At 35.7% G+C, this 27,033-nt stretch overlaps 3 protein-coding genes across 6 annotated transcripts in view; 2 read left to right on the top strand and 1 right to left on the bottom strand.

The window, feature by feature from the left end:
- Nucleotides 1-9,681, top strand: part of LOC110464883 — a 12,338-nt gene extending 2,657 nt beyond the window's left edge. The window contains exons 1-3 of one of the 3 annotated variants that reach the window (XM_021520340.1): nt 420-532; nt 6,950-7,076; nt 8,116-9,681. In XM_021520340.1, the coding sequence (XP_021376015.1) occupies nt 6,959-7,076; nt 8,116-8,948 (951 nt within the window). In that variant the 5' untranslated portion in view covers nt 420-532; nt 6,950-6,958 and the 3' untranslated portion in view covers nt 8,949-9,681. Of the gene's footprint in view, nt 1-419; nt 538-6,949; nt 7,077-8,115 lie in introns of those variants that run through there. The other 2 variants (XM_021520337.1, XM_021520338.1) reach the window with 2 other exon arrangements.
- Nucleotides 9,682-13,377: 3,696 nt separating this feature from the next.
- On the bottom strand, nt 13,378-17,890 carry LOC110464858 (zinc finger CCCH domain-containing protein 13-like). The gene is made up of 4 exons (XM_021520304.1): nt 17,844-17,890; nt 16,732-17,100; nt 16,144-16,687; nt 13,378-15,951 (listed from the first exon to the last, which is right to left on the bottom strand). The coding sequence occupies exons 1-4, from the start codon at nt 17,888-17,890 to the stop codon at nt 13,378-13,380; spliced, it is 3,534 nt and encodes a 1,177-aa protein (XP_021375979.1).
- A 1,074-nt stretch (nt 17,891-18,964) lies between these two features.
- On the top strand, nt 18,965-24,395 carry LOC110464882. 2 transcript variants are annotated; one of them, XM_021520336.1, is made up of 4 exons: nt 18,965-19,062; nt 21,245-21,363; nt 22,071-22,915; nt 23,029-24,395. In XM_021520336.1, the coding sequence occupies exons 2-3, from the start codon at nt 21,255-21,257 to the stop codon at nt 22,877-22,879; spliced, it is 918 nt and encodes a 305-aa protein (XP_021376011.1). In that variant the 5' UTR covers nt 18,965-19,062; nt 21,245-21,254; the 3' UTR covers nt 22,880-22,915; nt 23,029-24,395. The 2 variants fall into 2 exon arrangements, with proteins under 2 accessions (XP_021376011.1, XP_021376010.1); XM_021520335.1 differs by having other exon boundaries at nt 22,071-24,395.
- Nucleotides 24,396-27,033: the final 2,638 nt, after the last annotated feature.

Genomic DNA, 27,033 nt, shown 5'->3' with positions numbered 1-27,033 from the left:
GGGAGTGGGATACTATAGGGTGGGAGGGAGTGGGATACTATAGGGTGGGGGGAGTGGGATACTATAGGGTGGGAGGGAGTGGGATACTATAGGGTGGGAGGGAGTGGGATACTATAAGTACCACCTTTGTGGTGATATCTCTATCATAATTCTATACTAAGTATTCCAATACTATAGGCTAACGGGGAGGTCTTCTCGGTCTGGCTTGGGTGAGGTCGGGGAGTCCCGGAGGTGTTGACGGCCTTTGGGTGTCTAGTGGGAGTTCTGGTCAGTAATTATAATCAGCAACGTCCTATTGGATGTCACACGGAGCTTACTTTACGTAGACGTAAACATACCAGGTGACACAGAAGCTTTAGGTGATGTTTTTCACACCTCACTGATCAGTTGGGTTTTTAATACTTATTTAAATAAAGAGATGTCACGTTTAGAGGAACGTGTATGCGAGGGGGTAAATATTTAGGACTGGTACGTACATGTTCAGCATTTCAGTACAGACGAACCGGTTATAACTGAAAACGCAAAGTACATTGTAAGGTAAGAGTGTTCAATAAGCCACTGTTTGTGTGTTTATGTTTTAATTTCTTTCGGTACTGAAAGGTATTTGTAAGGACAAATATACAATTTAAAATCATGGTATCGATAAATAAGTCAATGTACATGTATCTGTCCCAAAGGAGTTGTTATATATTGCAGGTTATGCAGTGTGTATTGTTACATATTATACTGTATCTCTATGTTATACAGTGTGTATTGTTACATATTATACTGTATCTCTATGTTATACAGTCTGTATACTTATATTATACTGTATCTCTATGTCATACAGTGTGTATAGTTATATTAAACTGTATCTCCATGTTATACAGTGTGCATTGTTATATTATACTGTATCTCTATGTTATACATAGTGTATAGTTATATTATACTGTATACACACTGTATAACATAGAGATAGAGTATAATATATTTATAAAAACTGTATAACATGGAGATACAGAATAATATAACTATACACACTGTATAGTTATATTATACTGTATCTCCATGTTATACAGTGTGTATAAATATATTATACTCTATCTCTATGTTATACAGTGTGTATTGTTATATTATACTGTATCTATATGTTATACAGTGTGTATAGTTATATCATACTGTATCTCTATGTTATTCAGTGTGTATAGTTATATTATACTGTATCTCAATGTTATACAGTGTGTATAGTTATAATATACTGTATCTCTATGTTATACAGTGCGTATTGTTATACTATACTGTATATATATGTTATACAGAGTGTTTACTTATATTATACTGTATCTCTATGTTATACAGTCTGTATACTTATATTATACTGTATCTCTTTGTTATACAGTGTGTATAGTTATATTATATTGTATCTCTATGTTATACAGTGTGTATTGTTACATATTATACTGTATCTCTATGTTATACAGTCTGTATACTTATATTATACTGTATCTCTTTGTTATACAGTGTGTATAGTTATATTATATTGTATCTCTATGTTATACAGTGTGTATACTTATATTATACTGTATCTCTATGTTATTCAGTGTGTATAGTTATATTATACTGTATATCTATGTTATACAGTGTGTATTGTTATACTATACTGTATATATATGTTATACAGTGTGTTTACTTATATTATACTGTATCTCTATGTTATACAGCGTGTATAGTTATAATATACTGTATCTCTATGTTATACAGTGTTTATTGTTATACTATACTGTATATATATGTTATACAGAGTGTTTACTTATATTATACTGTATCTCTATGTTATTCAGTGTGTATAGTTATATTATACTCTATCTCTATGTTATACAGTGTGTATTGTTACATATTATACTGTATCTCTATGTTATACAGAGTGTATTGTTATATTATACTGTATCTCCATGTTATACAGTGTGTATATTTATATTATACTGTATCTCTATGTTATTCAGTGTGTATAGTTATATTATACTCTATCTCTGTATATATATGTTATACAGTGTGTTTACTTATATTATACTGTATCTCTATGTTATACAGTCTGTATACTTATATTATACTGTATCTCTATGTTATTCAGTGTGTATAGTTATATTATACTCTATCTCTGTATATATATGTTATACAGTGTGTTTACTTATATTATACTGTATCTCTATATTATACAGTGTGTATAGTTATATAATACTGTATCTCCATGTTATACAGTGTGTATTGTTATATTATACTGTATCTCCATGTTATACAGTGTGTATTGTTATATTATGCTGTATCTCTATGTTATACAGTGTGTATACTTATGTTATACTGTATCTCTAAGTTATACAGTGTGTATAGTTATATTATACTATATCTCTATGTTATACAGTGTGTACAGTTATATTATACTGTATCTCTATGTTATACAGAGTGTATTGTTATATTATACTGTATCTCTATGTCATACAATGTGTATTGTTATATTATACTGTATCTCCATGTTATACAGAGTGTATTGTTACATATTATACTGTATCTCTATGTTATACAGTGTGTATTGTTATATTATGCTGTATCTCTATGTTATACAGTGTGTATAGTTATATAATACTGTATCTCCATGTTATACAGTGTGTATAGTTATATTATACTGCATCTCTATGTTATACAGTGTGTATAGTTATATTATATTGTATCTCTATGTTATACAGTGTGTATATATATATTATACTGTATCTCTATGTTATACAGCGTGTATAGTTATAATATACTGTATCTCTATGTTATACAGTGTTTAGTTATATTATACTGTATCTCTATGTCATACAGTGTGTATAGTTATATTATACTATATCTCTATGTTATACAGTGTGTATAGTTATACTGTATCTCCATGTTATACAGTGTGTATTGTTATATTATACTGTATCTCTATGTTGTACAGTGTGTATAGTTATATTATACTGTATATATATGTTATACAGTGTGTTTACTTATATTATACTGGATCTCTATGTTATACAGTGTGTATAGTTATACTATACTCTATCTCTATGTTATACAGTGTGTATTGTTATACTATACTGTATATATATGTTATACAGTGTGTTTACTTATATTATACTGGATCTCTATGTTATACAGTGTGTATAGTTATACTGTATCTCCATGTTATACAGTGTGTATAAATATATTATACTCTATATATATTATACTCTATCTCTATGTTATACAGTGTGTATAGTTATAATATACTGTATCTCTATGTTATACAGTGCGTATTGTTATACTATACTGTATATATATGTTATACAGTGTGTTTACTTATATTATACTGTATCTCTATATTATACAGTGTGTATAGTTATATAATACTGTATCTCCATGTTATACAGTGTGTATAAATATATTATACTCTATCTCTATTTTATACAGTGTGTATTGTTATATTATACTGTATCTCTATGTTGTACAGTATGTATAGTTATATTATACTGTATCTCTTTGTCATACAGTGTGTATAGTTATATTATACTGTATCTCAATGTTATACAGTGTGTATAGTTATAATATACTGTATCTCTATGTTATACAGTGCGTATTGTTATACTATACTGTATATATATGTTATACAGAGTGTTTACTTATATTATACTGTATCTCTATATTATACAGTGTGTATAGTTATATAATACTGTATCTCCATGTTATACAGTGTGTATTGTTATATTATACTGTATCTCCATGTTATACAGTGTGTATTGTTATATTATACTGTATCTCTATGTCATACAGTGTGTATAGTTATAATATACTGTATCTCTATGTTATACAGTGCGTATTGTTATACTATACTGTATATATATGTTATACAGTGTGTTTACTTATATTATACTGGATCTCTATGTTATACAGTGTGTATAGTTATATAATACTGTATCTCCATGTTATACAGTGTGTATTGTTATATTATGCTGTATCTCTATGTTATACAGTGTGTATTGTTATACTATACTGTATATATATGTTATACAGTGTGTTTACTTATATTATACTGTATCTCTATGTTATACAGTGTGTATAGTTATATTATACTGTATCTCTATGTTATACAGTGTGTATAGTTATGTTATACTGTATCTCTAAGTTATACAGTGTGTATAGTTATATTATACTGTATCTCTATGTTATATAGTGTGTATACTTATGTTATACTGTATCTCTAAGTTATACAGAGAGTATAGTTATATTATACTGTATCTCTATGTTGTACAGTGTTTAGTTATATTATACTGTATCTCTATGTTACACAGTGTGTATAGTTATATTATACTGTATCTCTTTGTCATACAGTGTGTATAGTTATATTATACTCTATCTCTATGTTATAGAGTGTGTATAGTTATATTATACTCTATCTCTATGTTATACAGTGTGTATAGTTATATTATACTGTATCTCTTTGTCATACAGTGTGTATAGTTATATTATACTCTATCTCTATGTTATACAGTGTGTATAGTCATATTATACTGTATCTCTATGTTATACAGTGTGTATTGTTATATTATACTGTATCTCTATGTTATACAGAGTGTATTGTTATATTATACTGTATCTCTATGTTATACAGTGTGTATAGTTATATTATACTGTATCTCTATGTTAAAAAACATAAATTGTTATATATTATATATACATGGTATACGATATAAATTGTTATATATCGTATCTCTATGTAATACAGTGTCTATAGTTATATATTGTATCTATATGTTATACAATATATATTGTTACATATTGTATATCTATGGTATACAATATAAATTGTTATATATCGTATCTCTATGTTATACAATGTTTATTGTTATATCTTAAGCAGTGGTGTCGTGATTAATGGAAAATGCGTTCATTGTTTAGCCTTGCTTATGTTTACGGGATATTTAAGTGTTTATTTTTTGACACCGGGGCTTTCTTAGAACATGTTCATAATGTTTTCCAGCATCCTAGCTAGCATAAAATAATGCTAGAATAAACGACCTTATCGATATGTTCCCTTTTCTGATGCTGGAAAAACATCAAAATCTGCCTCCCTAACTGTATATACTAAGTAAAAAGCACGAAACCCCCCACCTGATAGTGTAAATAACATTGTTACTAAATGTTTATCCCAAAGTTCCTACAGTGAATGTAATAAATCAACAGGTACTCTCGATCGTCAGAGTGATCTTTTAAGTTATACGTGACGTTACAAAATTGGAATGTTCGATTTGCACTGAAGAATGCCCCTCCAGACATTATTAATATTCCACTGTATATATGTGTGGTTACATACTATGAAACTAAACCTAGGTCTAATTCTATGTTGACTTTACAAGTATGACGTACAGTATGCTGTGGTGAGTCTTGTACATTTTGTAATACGCGTCGAACGTATATGGTCACAGGGAATTGTTACAGTAGGTATATATTGACCTATCCTGTGTAATGAAACATATTGTATTAGACATGTGTAAGTTTGACACCACCACTTGGATGAAATTTTCTCCCCGCCCCAATGTTTTTTAGTATTATTCTTGGAAGGGGGATAGCCCAATATTTACTTCGAACACACCAGTTATAATCAATATATTGTAGGCCCAAACAGGGCTGCTGTAACAAAGTTTTCAGGTCCCTGTGGAAAGCACTATTTATCTTTAGCCAAGCCAAATCTGACAATATTTTGCCATTATCTATGTTTCGTTCTTTTTGTTTTCAAATGTTGTATTCACCCCAAGGCAATTAATATACTAGAATAGTTTATTCGCTCAAAAGCTTCCATTCTGTTAATATTCCAAACATTCTACCATAGACTGAACATTTAGAGACAGTGTTCAGCAAAGGTTTAGAAATGTATTACGGCTTAAAGCGTTGGACAACAAAGATATTTCTGAATATTTCATTGAATCTTGGGAATCATTGGGAACATTAACATTGTGTCTGCTTCATGGATTTAATATTTAACAATATCAGATCCATAACAAGACAAAAATCTGTTTTTCTCCTTCCTTGGATGTTTTTTTGGATGCATTCAAGTGTCTCAGAGGTGATGAACACTATAACATGGGCTTGTGTGGCAGTTTATATCGGCTTTCCCAACGTTTTGACTGACATTGATATATAAACGTATTTGTTTACTCCGATTATGTATACTCTATGTGCATTTTGTCCTTGAGATAACTTAATGGTTTGGTTTGGTTTAATCTTGTTTAACGACCAGGTCATTTAAGGTCGTGCCTTCAAGCGTCTGTGTCGAAGACATGGCTTGTTGGTGTATTTGCCTCTTTGTGATAGCGCAGATCTGATGCCGACTTTATAGTGTTATCTCCATTCCGAAGGCACCCAACACAGTACTCCGCCCGGTCACATTATACTGACAACGGGTGAACCAGTTGTTGCCTTTTTTCTAAATGCTGAACGTTAAGCAGGGAATAACAACTACCATTTTTAAGGACTTTAGTATGCCCCGGCCTGGGTACAGAACCCATTGCCTTCCTCACCTGGGCGAACGCTCAAACACTAAAGACTGAAGTGAGGAGTTGCCAAGCAAGGCCCTAGGAAGTAAAAGGTAGTTAGAAATAGGAAGAAAGATACAGATCCAAGTATTGCAATGGGTAGAGCAGACACCAAAGCAGCCCCAATTCTGCAGGGGGTTCCAACATTAGTTGCCTCTTACGATACAAGCAGGTATTCTTTTCTCGATCCCCGACCTCCAGGGGTGAGATAACACAATGCAATAAATCAGTAGATACATATAAGTATAACTCTTGTTTTACTACCATTTCATTTCCACGAGTTTAACCCGCTATCAGAAAAATAGTAACATTCTGAGGTTCCATGATATGACCTTCGTTGAAGAAGTTCCTTGTACTAATGGATTCATTCCTTTTTCTATCTTCAGACATCAAAGATGGCCGATATTGGACACAGCGGTTACCGAATAGCATTGATCTTGCTGACATGTCTCGTGTTAGGTGTGACGCTTTTCTTCAACTACTTGGGATCAGGCCAAGCTGGCAAGGATCTCGGTAAGTCGCATGATCATCAGGTCAATTATAGCCGACTAGGTTTCTGAGACATTCGACTCAATCATTTCAACATTTGATTTTATTGCTGAAACAGCAGACTAAATCACAGAGCATTCGACCAAATCACAACTTAGTAGACCAAGTCACAGAAACAGCCAACAAAGTCACAGAAACATTTGACTCAATCATAGAAACAACATTGCACTCATTCATAGAAACAGTACACTTAATCACAGAAACAGTACACTTAATCACAGAACAGTACACTTAATCACAGAAACAGTACACTTAATCACAGAAACAGTACACTTAATCACTGTTAACACTTAATCACAGAAACAGTACACTTAATCACAGAAACAGTACACTTAATCACAGAAAAAAGTCTCAATCAATGAGCATCCGACTAATTCACATAATAAGTAGACCAAGTCACAGGAATACATTTTATACAAATATACATTTAACTTATCTAATTAATCAAAGAGGAAGCCGACTTAGTCACAAAATATTCGACTCAATCACAGAAACATTCGACTTAAACATAGAAACATTCGACCAGGTCACTAATACATTCGATGGGTGGTCGGGTGGTGCAGTGGATAGCGCACTTGCCATTCACGAAGGCGGCCGGGGTTCGATTCCCCGATCGGACGTGAAAAGGTTGGGGTCACCTGCCCGACCACGTGGGTTTTCTCCGGGTACTCCGGTTTCCTCCCACAATAAGACCCCCCACGCGCTAACAACCGGGCCAACAAGAGTGATTAATATAAGTTAACTTGTTTCATAATTGTTGTAAAATAAATAAAGTTTATATTTATATTTATATTTATAATACTTTCGATTAAATCTTAGAAACATTCGACTCAGTCATAGAAACATTCGACCAAATCACAGAAACATTCGACTAAATCACAGAAAACAATATAAGACCAAGTTACCGAGATAGCTGGTCGAGCAATTTGCCAGTATCAGTTTGATGATTAAGATATTAAAAAGATGTCTAAGTTATCCTTGAATTTCCTTTTTTATATTACAGGAATCTACGAGAGTGATACCGGCGACATATCCGATTATTTTTACCTTGAAATAACCCCCGCAGGCTGGACATTCACAATATGGGCTTTCATCTACGTTTGGCAAATCATCTGGCTTATATACGGACTATCTACCATCTGTCGGAAGACTGACAGCGGTATTTACATCTATCAGCTTCCGGTCATGCCCCCTGCTATTTATATTGTCTACATTCTCAATCTTGGGTTCAACATTGCCTGGATGTTACTTTTTGACAGGAAGTACATAGAAATTGCCCTGGCAGACATCATTCTTATGGCACTGACCCTTTATGCTATCCTGATTATTTCATCTCGGGCCGTGCGCAAAAACCTCAGCGTATTGATTAAAGATGGCGCAGGAAAGGAAGCTTGGTTCATACGCTTTTTCCTTCATAACGGAATAGCGTTTTATGTTACTTGGGTCACCGTTGCTACACATCTTAATGTTGCCATGGTGATGCATTACAGTGCAGGAGTAGCCAATGACATCTCGTGTACCATAGCACTCGGCATGTTGACCTTTTTCGTGATGTTGTGGTTTGTGACAGAGAACGTCCTCCTTGACGCATACACCAGGTACCTGTTTAGCCCGTACATCGTCCTCGTCGTAGCCCTTATTGGATCGATTGCGAAAAACTTTGACCTTGAACTTCGGTACCGGAACTCAATCCTCTCGGTCATTCTTTTAAGCATGTCTGGTTTTTTCTTGTTCCTGAAACTGATCATCATCATTGTCCGTCATAACCGCGCACCGTTGTCTCCAACAGTGTACTCTCCCACAACTTCGGAAAAGTCAACGAAGTCGGCAGCGTGAAAGCCTACAGATGTTTCCACCTCTACCTAAATTGAAAGTCCATAGATCTATACTGAACGAAATCTTTAACAATATACTTAATAAAAACTTCCAAGCGAATATATCTTGTTCTACTAATGAATCAGTTTACTCATGTAGATTTTAAACTCAAACAACAGCATGCACATATATAGGTGAACATGGTACATGCAGGCTATTTGCCGATTTTATACAAAAAGACACCTACGGTTACATTTCTGGATATTTATTATATATGATGTACATGATACATATGATACAGGCACTTTCTCCTAGCACCACTTGCACTATCGTGTCTACATAATGTAGAAGTTTTCCGTTCATATGCATTTTTTTTCATTTCTTTATCCTTTTTTTCTCTCCTGTTTGAAACTTTTTAATAACGATATATTTAGAAGTACACTGATTGTCGACGACATCAAGAAGATACTTTTAACGATTATCAAAGTTCTGACATTTAATATGACGACCCATAGACTTGCATAAGCCCCACTTATGTCGAGTGTACGGCCCCTGTATAGGGTACTGAACATTCTATGCTTCACACAAATAACATCTTTAGTTAAATACACACCCATGAGTTATTCGACCATATGTAGCTTGTCAGTGTACAGAGTCCTTTTCAGAAGATTATCTAAATTTACACACACTTATTTGTATGATTTCGCTTTGTACTTGTATATACATTTTAATGTACATTAAATATTTACAACAACTTATCGAATTTAACGTTTTCCCTGTCCATATGCCGATTTTTTAATGATTGACATTATTTTTTAAATGTTCATTGATGCTGTAATATGTTAAAATGATGTTGCAAAAACCCTTACACTCAAAAAAAGGTCGCCAGATGTTTCTATTAGTGATACGCTGTGTAACATCTCCGTAAAAGCTAAGGTAATTTAATTGAGGACAATTTCATCAAACGATGGATCATTTTAGAGGGTCATATCACTGAAATGTTATAAAACCTAGATTCGATAACATAACGTTACTCCACACGGTCACAAGATCACAAGAGGATTTTAATATTTTAATTTTGGTGAGAATATTAGAAGTTGGATAAAGCATTACATAATAATTCTATGTCTGCAATTAATCAAGGTGGTAATCTCTCATCTTTTTTTTTAAATTAAGAGGGGTTTCCGTCAAGGTGATCCGATAGCTCCATACATTTTTATTTTGTGTTCAGAAATACTTGCAATTAGACTTAGAAATAATAATTATATTAGAGGTATAAATATAGACAACTCTCCACTACTTCTCTCACAATATGCAGATGATATGTCTCTCATTTTAGATGGAACGAAACAATCATTAAAAGAATCAATAAAAGAGCTTAATTTATTTGCAAAAAATTCTGGTCCTAAAATGAATAAAAGTAAAACACAAGTTACATGTATATGGAAAGGCAGTAAAAAGTACAGTGATGAGATATATTATCCGGAATGGAACCTACAATGGGGAAGTCAAACATTTATGGTATTAGGTATAGAATTTCATGTAGATTTACATCAATCCCTAAATTAAACTATGATAAAAGATTAGTGAAACTTAAGTCAATAATTAAGAATTGGAGAAGACGAATATTAACACCAATAGGAAGAATACAAATAATTAAATCATTATTAATATCCCAATTAATCATCTATTTATCTCCTTACCAAATCCAGATGAAATTTTTATTAAAACATTAAATTCAGAAATTTTTAATTTCTTATGGAACATGTCCAATGATGATACTTTAAATACTTTGATTAGTTATCCATACATACCCTTAAATTTAGAAATATTTATGAGGCAAAAAAAAGGAACTCAAGATTTTTATAAGTTGTTGTGCCAAAATAGTACCATATCCACTGGGAAAAACAAATGGAATGAATTGTTTGAATTTGATGATGACACATGGAAATTGATATATATGCTTCCATTTACAGTAACTAGAAATTCAAAATTACAATGGCTTCAATACAGAATAAATCAACACATTTTAACAACAAACTCTTATCTAGTTAAAGCAGCTCTTACCGATAGTGCTCTTTGTTTTCAATGTAAGACTGAAATAGAGACAATAATTCACACACTATGGGAATGTGAGAAAGTACAAGACTTTTTACAAAATTTTGAGTTCCTTCTTGATGCATTGTTAATCCCATTTGGTTTTAACAAGGAAACCTTCATTTTCGGTTTATTTAATCAAAATAGTATCAGTAGTAGTGTAGATAATACAATAATTTTATTTATAAAACAATATATTTATAAATCGAGATGTTTACAAATGTCATTGTCAGTAGCTGCACTTAAGAACCTTATCAAGGACACATATTTTACTCAGAGATATATTGCTGTTAATAAAAGTGAATTATTTTTATTGAAATTCAATACTGAATGGAAAAAATGGGAAAGTCTAATTAATATTGCGTAAGCCCTGTCCTTCCAAAAATATGAACATATAACTATCGAATTTTCTTATATAAACGTGTACTTCTAAATACTTATATGTAAAACTCCTTGAACTTTCCGACACATCTATATAGCTTCTTTATTTCTCAATCTCCAACCCCCGCCCCCCTCAATTTTTCTTTTTCTTTTCTTTTTCTTTTTTCTTTTTTTTCTCTCCCTTAGTCTTACTTTCCCTTCTATACCTCTAGGACCTGCTCTAACCTCTTTTCTATCACTTCTAAACAATGCTTTTATATAACGGACACAATTCAGCTGTAATTTAATTATACATAAACATAATTAATTATTAATTATACCTGGAAATATGAAGTTTGTTATAAATGAATATTTAATGAATGAATTGTAATGTGTGAGAGGAATAATGTTTATGCATGATATATTTGCATTGTTATAAATTTGGAAAAAAAATACAAAAAAAAGATCACAAGAGGCGACTAATGAGGTTTTCATTTTTTGCCGTTTTCGTAAAAAAAAATGATTGCAATAGTTGTTCCTGTTTCTACTCTTTTATTTAATAAAAAGTTGTATTTCAACATTTAATCTAAATAATATTTTATTTGATAATCAAACGTGTGTATTACACATACATATGTTTTCAGAGGAAAGGAAAAAAGGCTTGGAGTTTATCATTAATAATCCTTCTCAATATATAGAAGGAAAATATTTCTTCGAAACTGGGACACATTTATTGCAATATGTATTTAATAAAGATAAAGTTTCATAATCATTTGACATATCTAACGTTAACATATCTACATATATGGAACTGGAATAGATATCACAAAGGCATCGATGATGAAGCTTTTATTCCAAATGAGTGCACTCAATGACCTGTACTTTTGTGACGTCAAACGAGATGGGAACATATTTTTATGACATCACAGTCTTGCCCGTCAAGATTTCATTCGACTGACAAAAGCGTTAGTTCGTGTTGTTATCTATATCTCTATATGAAAAGTGATAAAACAAGTTTGACCATATTCATGTTGAAAAAAGTAACTCATATACAGCCATGAAATATTAAAAACTATTTTCACGGGAAGCTGTCGAACTAACACACGTATTGGATCTTGATTAAAGCGCTTTGAAAACACTGACGTGGTTTGTTACGAGCAGACGTTTCCGAAGATGGCTGTCTCTCAAAGAGAACGTTTTCAAGAAATATCAGAGCAGGGTTAAACACAGTTGAAAATGTGTTGTGTTGCATTTTTTCATGTGTATACAAATGTAGTCCGTACATATAATTATTAGTAACAAAACAGTTAAGTCATGCCCCTTCAGTCAATAGTCAAAACAGTTTTCCCTCGGTGTTGGGACTAACGTGGTGAACTATCACCCGCAGTCTACGGCATTGGGAAATATTTCACCAGGTTGGTCCCAACGCTTCGGCAAAACAGTTTTGACATGCATGGATTAACTGTACACTATCAACTGACAACAACCTAGAAATAACAATTATATCACAAGTTTATTATAAGAGGTCTTGAATGCATCTTTATAGAGGTAGCTTTAACAGTTTTCTTGCTCTTCTAAACATGTTCTTCGTTTACGTGTACGTTAACATGTTAAGGAAACTAACGTGATAGAGAGGAAGACATTGTCACAAAACTGCCTTTTTAAAATCAATGACAGTTTCATCAAATCCACGTGAAGAAAGTACAAAACTACACTTCATTCGGCTTCAAAGTCAGTTCAGAAAAGCCTCACAGCAATACATTGTACTGTCAAACTTATAGAATAAGAAAACATCATAACAGACTAAATAAACTGACAATCTTCCACACCTTAATCCTTTCACATTTCAACATCTGTCCACTGTCTTCGCACTTCTGCCCGGAACAAAATGTAAGAAACAAATCACTATAAGGCGCTCAGATATAATTATGATGACTTTTATAGTTCTTGTAACGACCTCTTAACGACGGTCTCACATATGTATATACATTATTTAAAGGCATCTACTTTCTACATCTCTATCCTCTAAATCTCTATCCTCTACATATCTGGCCTCTACATCTCTATCCTCTACATATCTGGCCTCTACATCTCTATCCTCTACATATCTGTCATCTACATCTCTATCATCTACATCTCTATCCTCTACATCTCTGGCCTCTACATCTCTATCCTCTACATCTCTTTCCTCTACATATCTGGCCTCAACATCTCTATCCTCTACATTTCTGGCCTCTACATCTCTGGCCTCTACATCACTGGCCTCTGCATCTCTATCCTCTACATCTCTGGCCTCTACATCTCTGGCATCTACATCTCTATCCTCTACATCTCTGGCCTCTACATCTCTGGCCTCTTCATCTCTATCGTCTTCATCTCTGGCCTCTACATCTCTATCGTCTACATCTCTATCGTCTACATCTCTGGCCTCTACATCTCTATCGTCTACATCTCTATCGTCTTCATCTCTGGCCTCTACATCTCTATCGTCTACATCTCTATCGTCTACATCTCTGGCCTTTACATCTCTGGCCTCTAAATCTCTATCCTCTACATCTCTGGCCTCTGCATCTCTATCCTCTACATCCCTGGCCTCCTCATCTCTATCCTCTACATCTCTGTCCTCTACATCTCTGGCCTCTTCATCTCTATCCTCTACATCTCTCGCCTCAACATCTCTATCCTCTACATCTCTGTCCTCTACATCTCTGGCCTCCTCTTCATCTCTCGCCTCTCCATCTCTATCCTCTACATCTCTGTCCTCTACATCTCTGGCCTCCTCTTCATCTCTCGCCTCTCCATCTCTATCCTCTACATCTCTATCTTCTACATCTCTGGCCTTTACATCTCTGCCCTCTAAATCTCTATCCTCTACATCTCTGGCCTCTACATCTCTATCCTCTACATCTCTGGCCTCCTCTACATTACTGGCCTCTACATTTCTGGCCTCTGCATCTCTATCCTCTACATCTCTGGCCTCCTCATCTCTATCCTCTACATCTCTGGCTTCTACATCTCTATCCTCTACATCTCTGGCCTCTGCATCTCTATCCTCTACATCTCTGGCCTCTACATCTCTATCCTCTACATCTCTGGCCTCTACATCTCTATCCTCTACATCTCTGGCCTCTACATCTCTATCCTCTACATCTCTGGCCTCTACATCTCTATCCTCTACATCTCTGGCCTCTACATCTCTATCCTCTACATCTCTATCCTCTACATCTCTATCCTCTACATCTCTATCCTCTACATCTCTGGCCTCTACATCTCTGGCCTCTACATCTCTGGCCTCTACATCTCTATCCTCTACATCTCTGGCCTCTTCATCTCTATCCTCTACATCTCTGGTCTCTACATCTCTGGCATCTACATCTCTATCCTCTACATTTCTGGCCTCAACATCTCTGGCCTCCTCTACATCTCTGGCCTCTGCATCTCTATCCTCTACATCTCTGGCTTCTACATCTCTATCCTCTACATCTCTGGCCTCCTCTACATCTCTGGCCTCTACATCTCTATCCTCTACATCACTGGCCTCTACATCTCTGGCCTCTGCATCTCTATCCTCTACATCTCCGGCCTCTCCATCTCTGGACCCTACATCTATATCCTCTACATCTCTGGCCTCTACATCTCTATCCTCTACATCTCTGGTCTCTGCATCTCTATCCTCTACATCTCTGGCCTCCTCTACATCTCTGGCCTCTACATATCTATCCTCTACATCTCTGGCCTCTACAACTCTATCTTCCACATCTCTGGCCTCTACATCTCTATCCTCTACATCTCTGGCCTCCTCTACATCTCTGGCCTCCTCTACATCTCTGGCCTTTACATCTCTGGTCTCTACATCTCTGGCATCTACATCTCTATCCTTTACATTTCTGGCCTCTACATCTCTGGCCTCCTCTACATCTCTGGCCTCCTCTATATCTATATCATCTACATCTTTGGCCTCCTCTATATCTCTGGCCTCTACATATCTATCCTCTACATCTCTGGTCTCTACATCTCTGGCATCTACATCTTTATCCTCAACATTTCTGGCCTCTACATCTCTGGCCTCCTCTACATCTCTGGCCTCTACATCTCTGGCCTCCTCTACATCTCCGGCCTCCTCTACATCTCTGGCCTCCTCTAAATCTCTGGCCTCTACATCTCTGGTCTCTACATCTCTGGCATCTACATCTCTATCCTCTACATTTCTGGCCTCTAAATCTCTGGCCTCCTCTACATCTCTGGCCTCCTCAACATCTCTGGCCTTTACATCTCTGGTCTCTACATCTCTGGCATCTACATCTTTATCCTCACCATTTCTGGCCTCTACATCTCTGGCCTCCTCTGCATCTCTGGCCTCCTCTACATCTATATCATCTACATCTTTGGCCTCCTCTTTATCTCTGGCCTCTACATATCTATCCTCTCCATCTCTGGTCTCTACATCTCTGGCATCTACATATCTATCCTCTACATCTCTGGCCTCTACATCACTGGCCTCTACATCTCTATCCTCTACATCACTGACCTCTACATCTCTATCCTCTACATCTCTGGCCTCCTGCCTCTACATCTCTGGCCTCTTCATCTCTATCGTCTTCATCTCTGGCCTCTACATCTCTATCGTCTACATCTCTATCCTCTACATCTCTGGCCTCTGCATCTCTATCCTCTACATCTCTGGCCTCTGCATCTCTATCCTCTACATCTCTGGCCTCTACATATCTGGCCTCCTCTACATCTCTCTGGCCTCCTCTACATCTCTGGCCTCTACATCTCTATCGTCTACATCTCTATCCTCTACACCTCTATCCTCTACATCTCTATCGTCTACATCTCTATCGTCTACATCTCTGGCCTTTACTTCTCTGGCCTCTAAATCTCTATCCTCTACATCTCTGGCCTCTGCATCTCTATCCTCTACATCTCTGGCCTCTGCATCTCTATCCTCTACATCTCTGGCCTCTACATCTCTGGCCTCCTCTACATCTATATCATCTACATCTTTGGCCTCCTCTCCATCTCTGGCCTCTACATCTCTATCCTCTACATTTCTGGCATCTACATCTCTGGCCTCCTCTACATCTCTATCCTCTACACCTCTATCCTCTACATCTCTATCTTCTACATCTCTGGCGTCTACAACTCTATCCTGTACACCTCTATCCTCTACATCTCTATCCTCTACATCACTGACCTCTACATCTCTATCCTCTACATCTCTGGCCTCCTCTACATCTATATCATCTACAACTTTGGCCTCCTCTACATCTCTGGCCTCTACATCTCTGGCATCTACATCTCTATCCTCAACATTTCTGGCCTCTACATCTCTGGCCTCCTCTACATCTCTTCTACATCTCTGGCCTTTACATCTCTGGCCTCTAAATCTCTATCCTCTACATCTCTGGCCTCTGCATCTCTATCCTCTACATCTCTGGCCTCTACATATCTGGCCTCCTCTACATCTCTACCCTCTACATCTCTATCCTCTACATCTCTATCGTCTACATCTCTATCGTCTACATCTCTGGCCTCTACATCTCTATCCTCTACATCTCTGGTCTCTACATCTCTGGCATCTACATATCTATCCTCTACATCTCTGGCCTCTACATATCTGGCCTCCTCTACATCTCTATCCTCTACATCTCTGGCCTCCTCTACATCTCTGGCGTCTACAACTCTATCCTGTACATCTCTATCCTGTACATCTCTATCCTCAACACTCTCGCCTCTACATCTCTATCCTTTACACTTCTATCCTCTACATCTCTATCCTCTACATCCTATCCTCTACATCCTATCCTCTACATCTCGATCTTCTACATCTCTGGCTTCTACATCTTTATCCACTACACCTGTTTCTTTTTTAATTTTGTTTTTCGAAGATTAATGATTGAAACAAATATTACCTAATGTGCTTTGAATGCATGAACATAATATTACACCATGTCTCTGAAACCATGATTTTGTATGTGTGTGTCGGTCACAAGCTCAGAGCTTAATTATAGAAATGTTATTTGTTATACCAACCAACTCTAAATAAGATTTGCCTTCGTCCTCTTATGTCAATGTACTGTATATGTATGTACACTAAACGTATAATATATGTCGGCCAAGAGCTCTACATAGCTTCATTTATATGCATGTGCAAATGTACAATGTATATATATTGTACAGAGTTTATTTATTTGAATGTACAGCTCTTTATATAGTTATACCCACCGACCCGAAATAAGATTGATCTTATCCTATACCACAATTCAACACGAAGAGGTATTGTTCTATTTCCCGAACAAAATAATGATACATTAACCCCGATTGTTTATATTTCATTATTTTCAATTCATAGTCCATAGCAATGATTATGGTTTCTTTAATTATAGAAAAAGCAAACGTTGAAAGTCACTACAACTGGTACGTATAAAGTTCTATATACATAATTTTGTGCTTTACCTTGAGTACAAATGCACCAGGGCCTTTTTTAAGTGTACTGTAACCATCCTGACAATTCCCCACCTCTAACTGGGACGCTATAAAACTTACACAACACGTACTTCTAAGTTACTCATTGTCAAGGGGAGATGACTCGTATTCACAATTTACTTGCTTATATAACGGACACACATCAAATTCAACCCCTGGTAAATTATATCCACCAATTATATCTACCAAGTCCAGGTCTGTATTGTAGCAAGTGTACAAGATACAAGAAACTTTATTTAACGTCGCATACAGGTAAACAAGGAACATTAGCTATTGAGAGCTATTATTCGGACAAACAAATTTATCAAGTTTTGTAAAAAAAACAATTTTTTAGAATATATGGAATTAAAATACAAATAAGATGCTGCAAAAATATATAGAATAGAAATAAAACATAGAAGAAATGAAATAAGACAATAAAAGTTTCACACAATACAAAATGTCAGGTGGCAGAGGTAACCGGTGCACAGTATGACGTATCACTCTTTGCAGATATTGCAAAGGCAGATGGGGCCATCCCAGGAATGGTGTTTTGTTGCTGTTGGTCACCTTTTGGATCGATTGAGACAATCTTGATGGGTTTCTGGACCCAAGTGCATTGCCTGAATTCCCAATCTTCTGTCTACGTAGCTTCTATCGGACCATTTTTCACTTCATTTGATTTGATAACAAGCTATTGCAACTTATCCGTTATATTAAAAATCTGACCGTTTATATAGTGAGTGGTATTGTTTAACAAGTGACATCCCCCTTAATGTATGTTCTGGGTGCATTCTGTTAAAATTCTTCTTTAGAAGTATTAACACTCGCAGTACGCTCATCATACATGTATAGACGTATGAGCTGTATCTTCATCTATTTGCATCCAATTTCATTCATTTATTACTGTTCATTAAGATAAGATTGCGTTGGATCCTGGAAACTTGAAACATGCATATAAAACACTTAATTTAGCTTTCAACATGAAAACGTCAGCAATTTTGCATTGGTTTTTGTACTAAATGTTTCGAGCATATTTTGGGAGGGTAAGAATTTACCTCGGCACATTTCAAAATTGTTTACATAAGGAAAGAAATATCACGCGGCAGCCCACGAGGAATACATAAATAACCAACGTAACAAGGGACTCAGTGACATCTACAAACGTCTATCGATCAGAACTGTCGTGGGAAAATCACGCACTGGAACGGTATGTATGTTATATTTAATGTAGATTGTACCTGCTATTATATTTTATAGTATGTTTTGTATAGACTCTTGTATATTTGTTTTATATATATTAACATTTCCACAATTAATTTAAGAAGTAATACGCATATCGGAAGTTCATCCTTAAAATCTTTCGGCGGTATAGATTGTCGCCATTTTATCAAGTTTTCAATAAAACAGTGATGTAGCTCTGGCATGTATATTTACCACGTATTTCTATATATTTTGTGAATCTTTTTGGCTAACACCATCGTACGACCACTATGCAGTTTATATGGTTGAAAACAATCGGTTACAAATGCGCATACCTTTAATTTAGGCCCTGCTCTGCTCTGCAGTTAGTGACCGATGAATATATTAGTGACCGTTGTATGTACACGTTTATAAATAGAACTCGGACACTACATGTGATTCTGAAGTAGTTTATACAGCCTATAGGTCACTCACCGTCGCCACTAAGTAAACACTGACCGAATTGCTGAAGATTAAGGTCAGGAATAGAGTGGTCAGTACAGTTGATATACATGTATATATATATATATTAATCATCGGTGATATCACGGAATCTAAGTCCGTGGTGATATACATCATTAGTCTCCACAGAGACGTATACTAGCACAGAGAGACGTAAACACGCCTCTGGTCAGCATTCTACATATGTATGTCAAGGTGTTATATGAGTGGGTTTTATTTACCATTACATGTATGCTAGTTTGGACTTGGTACTGAAGTGAATCTGAATTAGCTAATTCCGTAATTAAGGTATTTCATACAGGCTCATGTCGGTGTATATAGTATGAAATGGGCTCATAACTTTTCCTTAAAATGATAAAAATATGGAAGTTGGTTTGTACACCCATGTCAAGAACAGTGTTAATAATGACCTTTGCAGAAATTGTTTGTTGAAAATATTGTTGACTTTGTCTGAAAAGTAACGTTTTCAATGCAGAATTTTAGTGGCGCAAAATTGCAATGAATAATGAAATTAATGAAAAAACTTCACTGTACATGCATTCCTGACGTATCAGTGTATTGACTATTATCGAGAAAAATGTAGGAAAATGTGTCAAATCTCAAGAATGATGGAATAATTGCCACTGAATAAATCACAACTGGGCATAAAGCCAACAAGGCTGACTGAAGTTGGAAAAAAGCATGCAAAAAAACCCAAGTGCGATTTTACCTGTACACCATTCAAAACACTGCAGATTCTTACTCGGGTAATCTGACTTGACTTGTATCAATGGCCTTGTTAGCTTCATAAATTATTGTAAAATACATGGTATCTAATGAAAATACATGCCTTCATTCTTGAGATTTGAAGTATTTTCTTACATTTTTCTCAATAATAGTCAATGCACCGATACTTCAGGAATGAATGTACAGGTAAGTGTTTTCATGAATTATAATATTCAATGCAATTTTGCGCCACTAACATTCTGCATTCAAAAGTTAGATTTCAAAATCAAAAATATTTTCGACAAATAATTTCTGCAAAGGTCATTATTGACATTGTTCTTGACATGGGTATACCAAACAGCTTCCATATTTTTTTCATTTTGAGGAAAATTGATGAGCCCATCACATACTATATATACCTTAAACACATTTTTAATACGTGAAACAATAGAGTAGACGTTTGCTGGTTTTTACAATATTTAGGTACTAATAGGCACATAACCTTGACCAAAGATATAAAACGCTTTCTGACCAATTCTTGACCAGTGACATGTACTACTTCAATAAAAATGATTTGGGTAGCCTCACACGTACGAAAGGGGGGCAACTGCAATCGCTTTGTATGTTGTAGTTGTGGTCAATGTATCTCATCCTCGAAATTCTAGGGTTACGCCCACGTGCGTTCTCTGTTCGCACGTAAGAGAGTGTAGGTAAAGGGTAGAAAAGTGAGTCGGTATTCGTCCAGAAGTTGTAGAATCCTCAACGAAAACATACATGTACAACTGATGAATAGGTGTTCACTTATAATATACGTGCGCCTCTGCTTATTGTATACACCTCTTAATCAATTTCAGGTGCTAAATGTAATTCGTTAAGATAAGTGCGAGATTTTATTATGTCACACGTGCACGAGTTACAGGAACGAGTAACTACAGGTAAATTTAAAATAAATAATTACCTTAATTGTTAAACATATTTTTTAGAGTTTTCAAGATGGCGGAGCACAGCGGCCTACGTATTTTGCTGATTCTTCTGACCTTGGTGGTGTACATCGTCATGGTGGTCTTCAACGCTCTTGGCGGATCTGTCGGTCAGGAGATAGGTAAGCTGGTCAATCTGACCGTTGCTCTAGATCTGTAAATGCGCGATTGTCCATCACGGTCTAAACCTGATTGGCAAACCAATACATGTTGTTAGATATGGTTCATTAAACCAAAATCAAACGATTTCCATATTTAATGTTTATTCTTAATGATACAATGTACTATGATCACATGTATACTGAAAGGTAATTTACTGGAAGTTTATATGCCACGCCCCCTGATCTCTCATCTTTGTTCAAGATTGGAGAATTATTTCTGCCCCCNTTGTCCATCACGGTCTAAACCTGATTGGCAAACAATACATATTGTTAGATATGTTTCACTAAACCAAAACCAAACGATTTCCATATTTAATGTCTATTCTTAATGATACAATGTACTCTGATCACATGTATACTGAAAGGTAATTTACTGGAAGTTTGTGTGCCACGCCCTCTGACTCTCATCTATGTTCAAGATTGGAGAATTAAAATCTCAATAATCTCAAATAAGATAATAAGACTATAAAGAAATACACACTTAACATGTATCTAGCATTATACCACAGGCTTATTAATTAATATTTCTAGGATTTATACTTCTTGGATTTACATTGTCAATGGTCTATCTGTTTAAGATATATTATTAGCTAAATATTCCACAATCCACTTTAAATTTCATAGACTGATTGATGCATTGCAAAATATAAATATGTTAATATTTACAGGGCTATTTAAGAACACGACCGGTGAGATCTCGAACTTGTTCCGCCTCCAGATTACTCCCGCGGGCTGGACGTTCAGTATCTGGGGCGTTATCTACGCATGGCAGGCTCTCTGGCTAATCTACGCCCTCACTACCATCTGTCGCAAAACAAAGTCTGGGAGCTACTTCTACCAACTTCCGGTTCTTCCACCGAGTATCTATATTTTATATATTATCAATAACATAGCTAACGTCGCCTGGCTGTTCGTATGGGATAGTCAGGAAATCATATGGTCACTGGTGGTCATCGCCATCACTCCGATCACGCTGTACGTGGCGCTGGCCATTTCATTCCAACGACTGTACCACAATCTTGGGAACCTTAACAAGGAGAATGCCGTCAAAGATATCTGGCTCATCCGCTTTTTGGTACAGAATGGCATGGCTTTATATGCCGCTTGGGTAACCATAGCTACATTACTCAATGTTTCAATGGTGATGATATACAAAGGTAACGTTTCAAACGAAGATTCCTGTACTGTCGTTCTGGGTATCTTGTCTTTCTTCATAGGCACATGGGTCGTCCTGGATAACACGATATTAGACCCCTACGTTCGGTACACCTTTAGCCCTTACATCACTATTACCGTCGCGTTGGGTGGTGTGGTTGCTAAGAACTACGACCTTGCACTCCGGGAACGGAACTCCTTATTTTCACTGACTCTTCTCATTATAGCTGCCGTGCTGTTGGTTACCAAATTTATTATAATGACTGTACGTCACTTCCGTGATCCAATTTCACCAAAAATAGAATACGAACCCACAATTTGAATACAGATGTGCTGAATCAGTTTAGTTCTACGTTACATTCGAGTTTTAGTCCGAATTATTCTGACGTTTTATCGACTTTTTTATATCGGTCTGTCGTCGATTAATCGACGACAGATCGATATGAAAAAAGTCGATAAAACGTCAGAATAATTCGGACTAATTCGAGTTTGTTCTACCGGAAGTAGGATAATTAATATTATTTCTAATAGTATGTTTATAATCTATTGAAACTGGTTGTATGCATTGGTTAATCAACTCAGATATCTTTACTTTCAGTCCGCATAAAATGTCTCTATTTCCAGTTCACTTATAATTCAGTTAAGACATCTCTACGTCGTTCACTGATGTGTCAAAACTTCACCCAGTACAGGGATCATACATTATGTACTTCTGTATGTTACGAAGTACAGCTAATATAGGGATCATACAATATATAGCTATGTGGCGGATAGTAGGGACGGCGTGCTGTATTTGTAGGTTGTCCAATATGTAATTAATTTGAGAATGAATTACTGTAATAGTAACAGTGGAAGAATTTTTTTTTTCAAATTTATATATAATTTTTTTCAAATTTTGATTGTTTTACCATCAGAGGGCTATTTCTTGAAAACGAAATTTTTGTTTTCATTCTATTTCAAATGGTCATCGGATTGGAAAAAATATGAAAAAAGTGTTTTTCGAAGTCGTTTAAGTGCATGATATCGACCACCAGTTCATTTCATAGTACTTATAACTTAAGTTTCATATTTATATCTATTAGTTATATTTTTCTTCATACAGCCCACTCAAGCTTCTTTACTCTTTGATATATATTCCACTTTCCTAAAACTACATACGACAGTGGAGAACGGATGCCTCAGGTGCTAAATCTCTTCTAGTTCATAAATGTATCAATTTACGTGTTAAGCTTTAAATAGAATCAAGCCAATCATTAGGAATAATTAATATTACAACGAGGAATGAATACAATAGGCTACCTGCTTTATGTCTAGAAGTAAAATGTTGTTTATTGTTAGAATACTTACCTAAATACACATCACTAAGTGTTTTCTCGTGTCTCTGTAGTATCTTATTTCTCAGGTGTGATTCGGTCAAATTTACGCAATTGTTGTACCTGCATATGGTTACTGTTTTACCAGTATCAGATGTATGGTGTTATATATATGTCACGCTGTATCACTAAGTTCCTTTGGGTTTATTGTGGTTTTCACATCAAATAATCACTGGAAAGCTTACAAAGTGTCCGACCGAAAAATACCTCTCAGATATGCTAGTCTGTGTGTAGATCTAGTTTCCTGTATTTTGCTTTATGTTGTAATATATCTGCTGTATAAAATTGTGTTGCGCTCTTGTCATACATTGACTTTGTAATGTCGCGGTGGTCTCCCCATCTGTTATAACTGTTTGAATATCTGTCATTTACGAACAAAAGCAGTACTAGTAATTATTTCTGAAAGAGAGCATGTGAAACATGTTGTATATTTTAGTTTTTATAACTGAGTTTTGTAATAAACATATTTTTAAATAAATAACAGGTTTTTTTTGTGAATTTTCAAGAATATTAGCCTCTGTTATACCGGGTACTGTTATTTGACAAAAAGGTAGTGCTGAACATCAGTTGCTTGACGGGACGGCAGAGGAAATGTTTGTCAGATGGTGACCACAGGGACCTGAAAATATGTTACAGCTATAGTTGAACCTTTCTACCTAGGTATCTATCATCATTTAGGGTGGCATTTTTACCGAAAGTTGATCTAAACCACTAAAAGTTGTAAATTACTCTGAACACCATCATGGTTATAAGATCCAAATAAACATTACCTCGATATCCAGGGGTAACCGCTCTCTGCAGACGGCGTACGTGAGCGTAATCCCTGTATATCGAGGATGAAATATACAGTGTAGCTGTAACAATTGTGGAAAGATTCTTGTAGCACAACCGATAAGTATTTATAAGTGACGTTTCGATGACTATAGTACGGTATGTACTCGTAGACTCTCGCACATCTATGACCAAGTATTAAACTACGCGTAGCTGAGTCGAGTCATTTCAGTACATATATAACAACTATTGTACATACGCTTACAGCGTAGCCGAATCGACCTCGATTTTCGTAGACAACTCGTACATATTCAACACCTGTTTCTCATGAAGGTGACAGACAGCGTTCATACCGTACTAGTCATTGAATGTGCTACATGAATTTCACTATCAATACTTACCAACCTGAAGAAAATGTTCAGAAATATCTGTAATAAATTCTCGGGTGTTATAACAAACACTGTTGTATGCAGACTTTGGTCAGAGGGATCGGCCCAAGATTCGAGCAGGTCTGTTTTGCCAATTATGGGATCGTACTCCTTAGGGTTTGGTTTAATCATACATGTATGTGACAACCACTTTGAAACTCCCGGTGTGTGGTATCCCCCATACGGAGACCAGTTTTCGCGGCATGTTTGTTGATGCCCCCAAACGTTTTGCCGTTCAGGGGTAGTTCAAGCCGGTCTTAAAATGTTCACGGGTTCTAACAGACTTCTGAACTGCCCATTGAACAAGCGTAACCTGTCAAGCCTTGGCCTGACATGTAGGCCAAGGTAGTCAGGTTTTACGTGCGAGCGTCGCCTTACTTTACCATCATTAGCTAATTATTGTGAAGATTGTAAATATTATATAGATAAATATGTAGATTAATAGAGATACGAAGAAGCTTGGCCACAACCCAATCTGTTATTTTTTGTTAATGATAGTAACCTAACAAGTGACAAATTCATAATCAGATCGTACAACTATTGAGATCGTACAACTATTGAGATCGTACAACTATTGAGATCGTACAAATATTGAGATCGTACAACTATTGAGATCGTCGTACAACTATTGAGATCGTACAACTATTGAGATATTACAACTATTGAGATCGTACAACTATTGAGATCGTACAACTATTGAGATATTACAACTACACAACTTTCATCACATCAACAAAATCTATGACAAAAGAGACATTTTCCACGTGAGTTTGCTTTCCTTTTCTCAACAGTAACACATCAACCTTCTCTGATTATAAAATTAATGACATTAATATGGCATAGTTCATTCACGATTCCAACTATGTTCTAAATATAATGATTTTATGGAAAGAAGCATCCAGATAGTAGACTACTTTTGAGTATTGCACATAGCCTGTATTAATCTATGATAGATTCGTTATGTATGGCTTGTTTTTAACTAAGATGCTTCCTCGTTTCATTTGACACATGTTTACTGTGTTTCCGATGTTAGAGACCGAATACTGTATTTGATTCAACAAGTGACCGAAAACTGCGTTTGATTCTACAAGTGGCCCAGTGGACCTGTATCGCTCACCTGAAAATTTAAGCAGTCGCAGAAAAATATTCTCATTAAATATTATACTGTACTACAAATATTTCACTCGCAAACTTTGTCGACTCCATCAGTTGAAACTACCAGTCAAATAGTATTATATGATTCTATGCTTTTTGGTTCTTCTTCAGAAGTTATTTGAAGTGTTTGACACATTTTCCCCTGTGACCTTGTAAGTAGGTCAAGGTCATTTTCCTTCTCAAACTTTGTTGGCTCTATTCCAAGAAGCTACCCGCCAAATCTTATGAATCCAATCCTTTTGGTTCTTCAGATAATCGTTTAAAATTGTGTTGACCTCTGTGACCTTTAAAGTAGGTTGAAGTCATTTTCATTTGCAAACGTCGGTGAGCTCTATCCCAAGAAGCCACCAGCCAGATATTATGATCCTATGCCTTTCGATTATTCAGAAGATGTCGTTTGATGTTTTTGACATATTTGACCCCTGTGACCTTGAAAGTAGGTCGAAGTCATTTTCATTCTCAAACTTTGTCCGGCTTTATCCCAGGAAGCACCAGTCAAGTAACACGAGTGAAATGTATTTGTTACTACTGAAGACACCTTTAAATTTTCTATATAATACATTTTTAGCTCACCTGGCCCGAAGGGCCAATGAGCTTATGGCATGGTGCGGCGTCCGTCGTCAACTTTTTACTTTAAACAACCAAAAGGTCCAGGCTGAGGATATTGGCCAGTAGCATGCTGGGATGTAGGACTACCAATTTTGTTCAAATGAATGACCTTCGCCCATATTCAAGGTCACAGGAGGATG

The sequence above is a fragment of the Mizuhopecten yessoensis genome, unplaced genomic scaffold, assembly GCF_002113885.1.
Source record: "Mizuhopecten yessoensis strain PY_sf001 unplaced genomic scaffold, ASM211388v2 scaffold11039, whole genome shotgun sequence".
NCBI lineage: Eukaryota > Metazoa > Mollusca > Bivalvia > Pectinida > Pectinidae > Mizuhopecten > Mizuhopecten yessoensis.
This window is presented reverse-complemented; position numbering and strand designations above follow the sequence as displayed.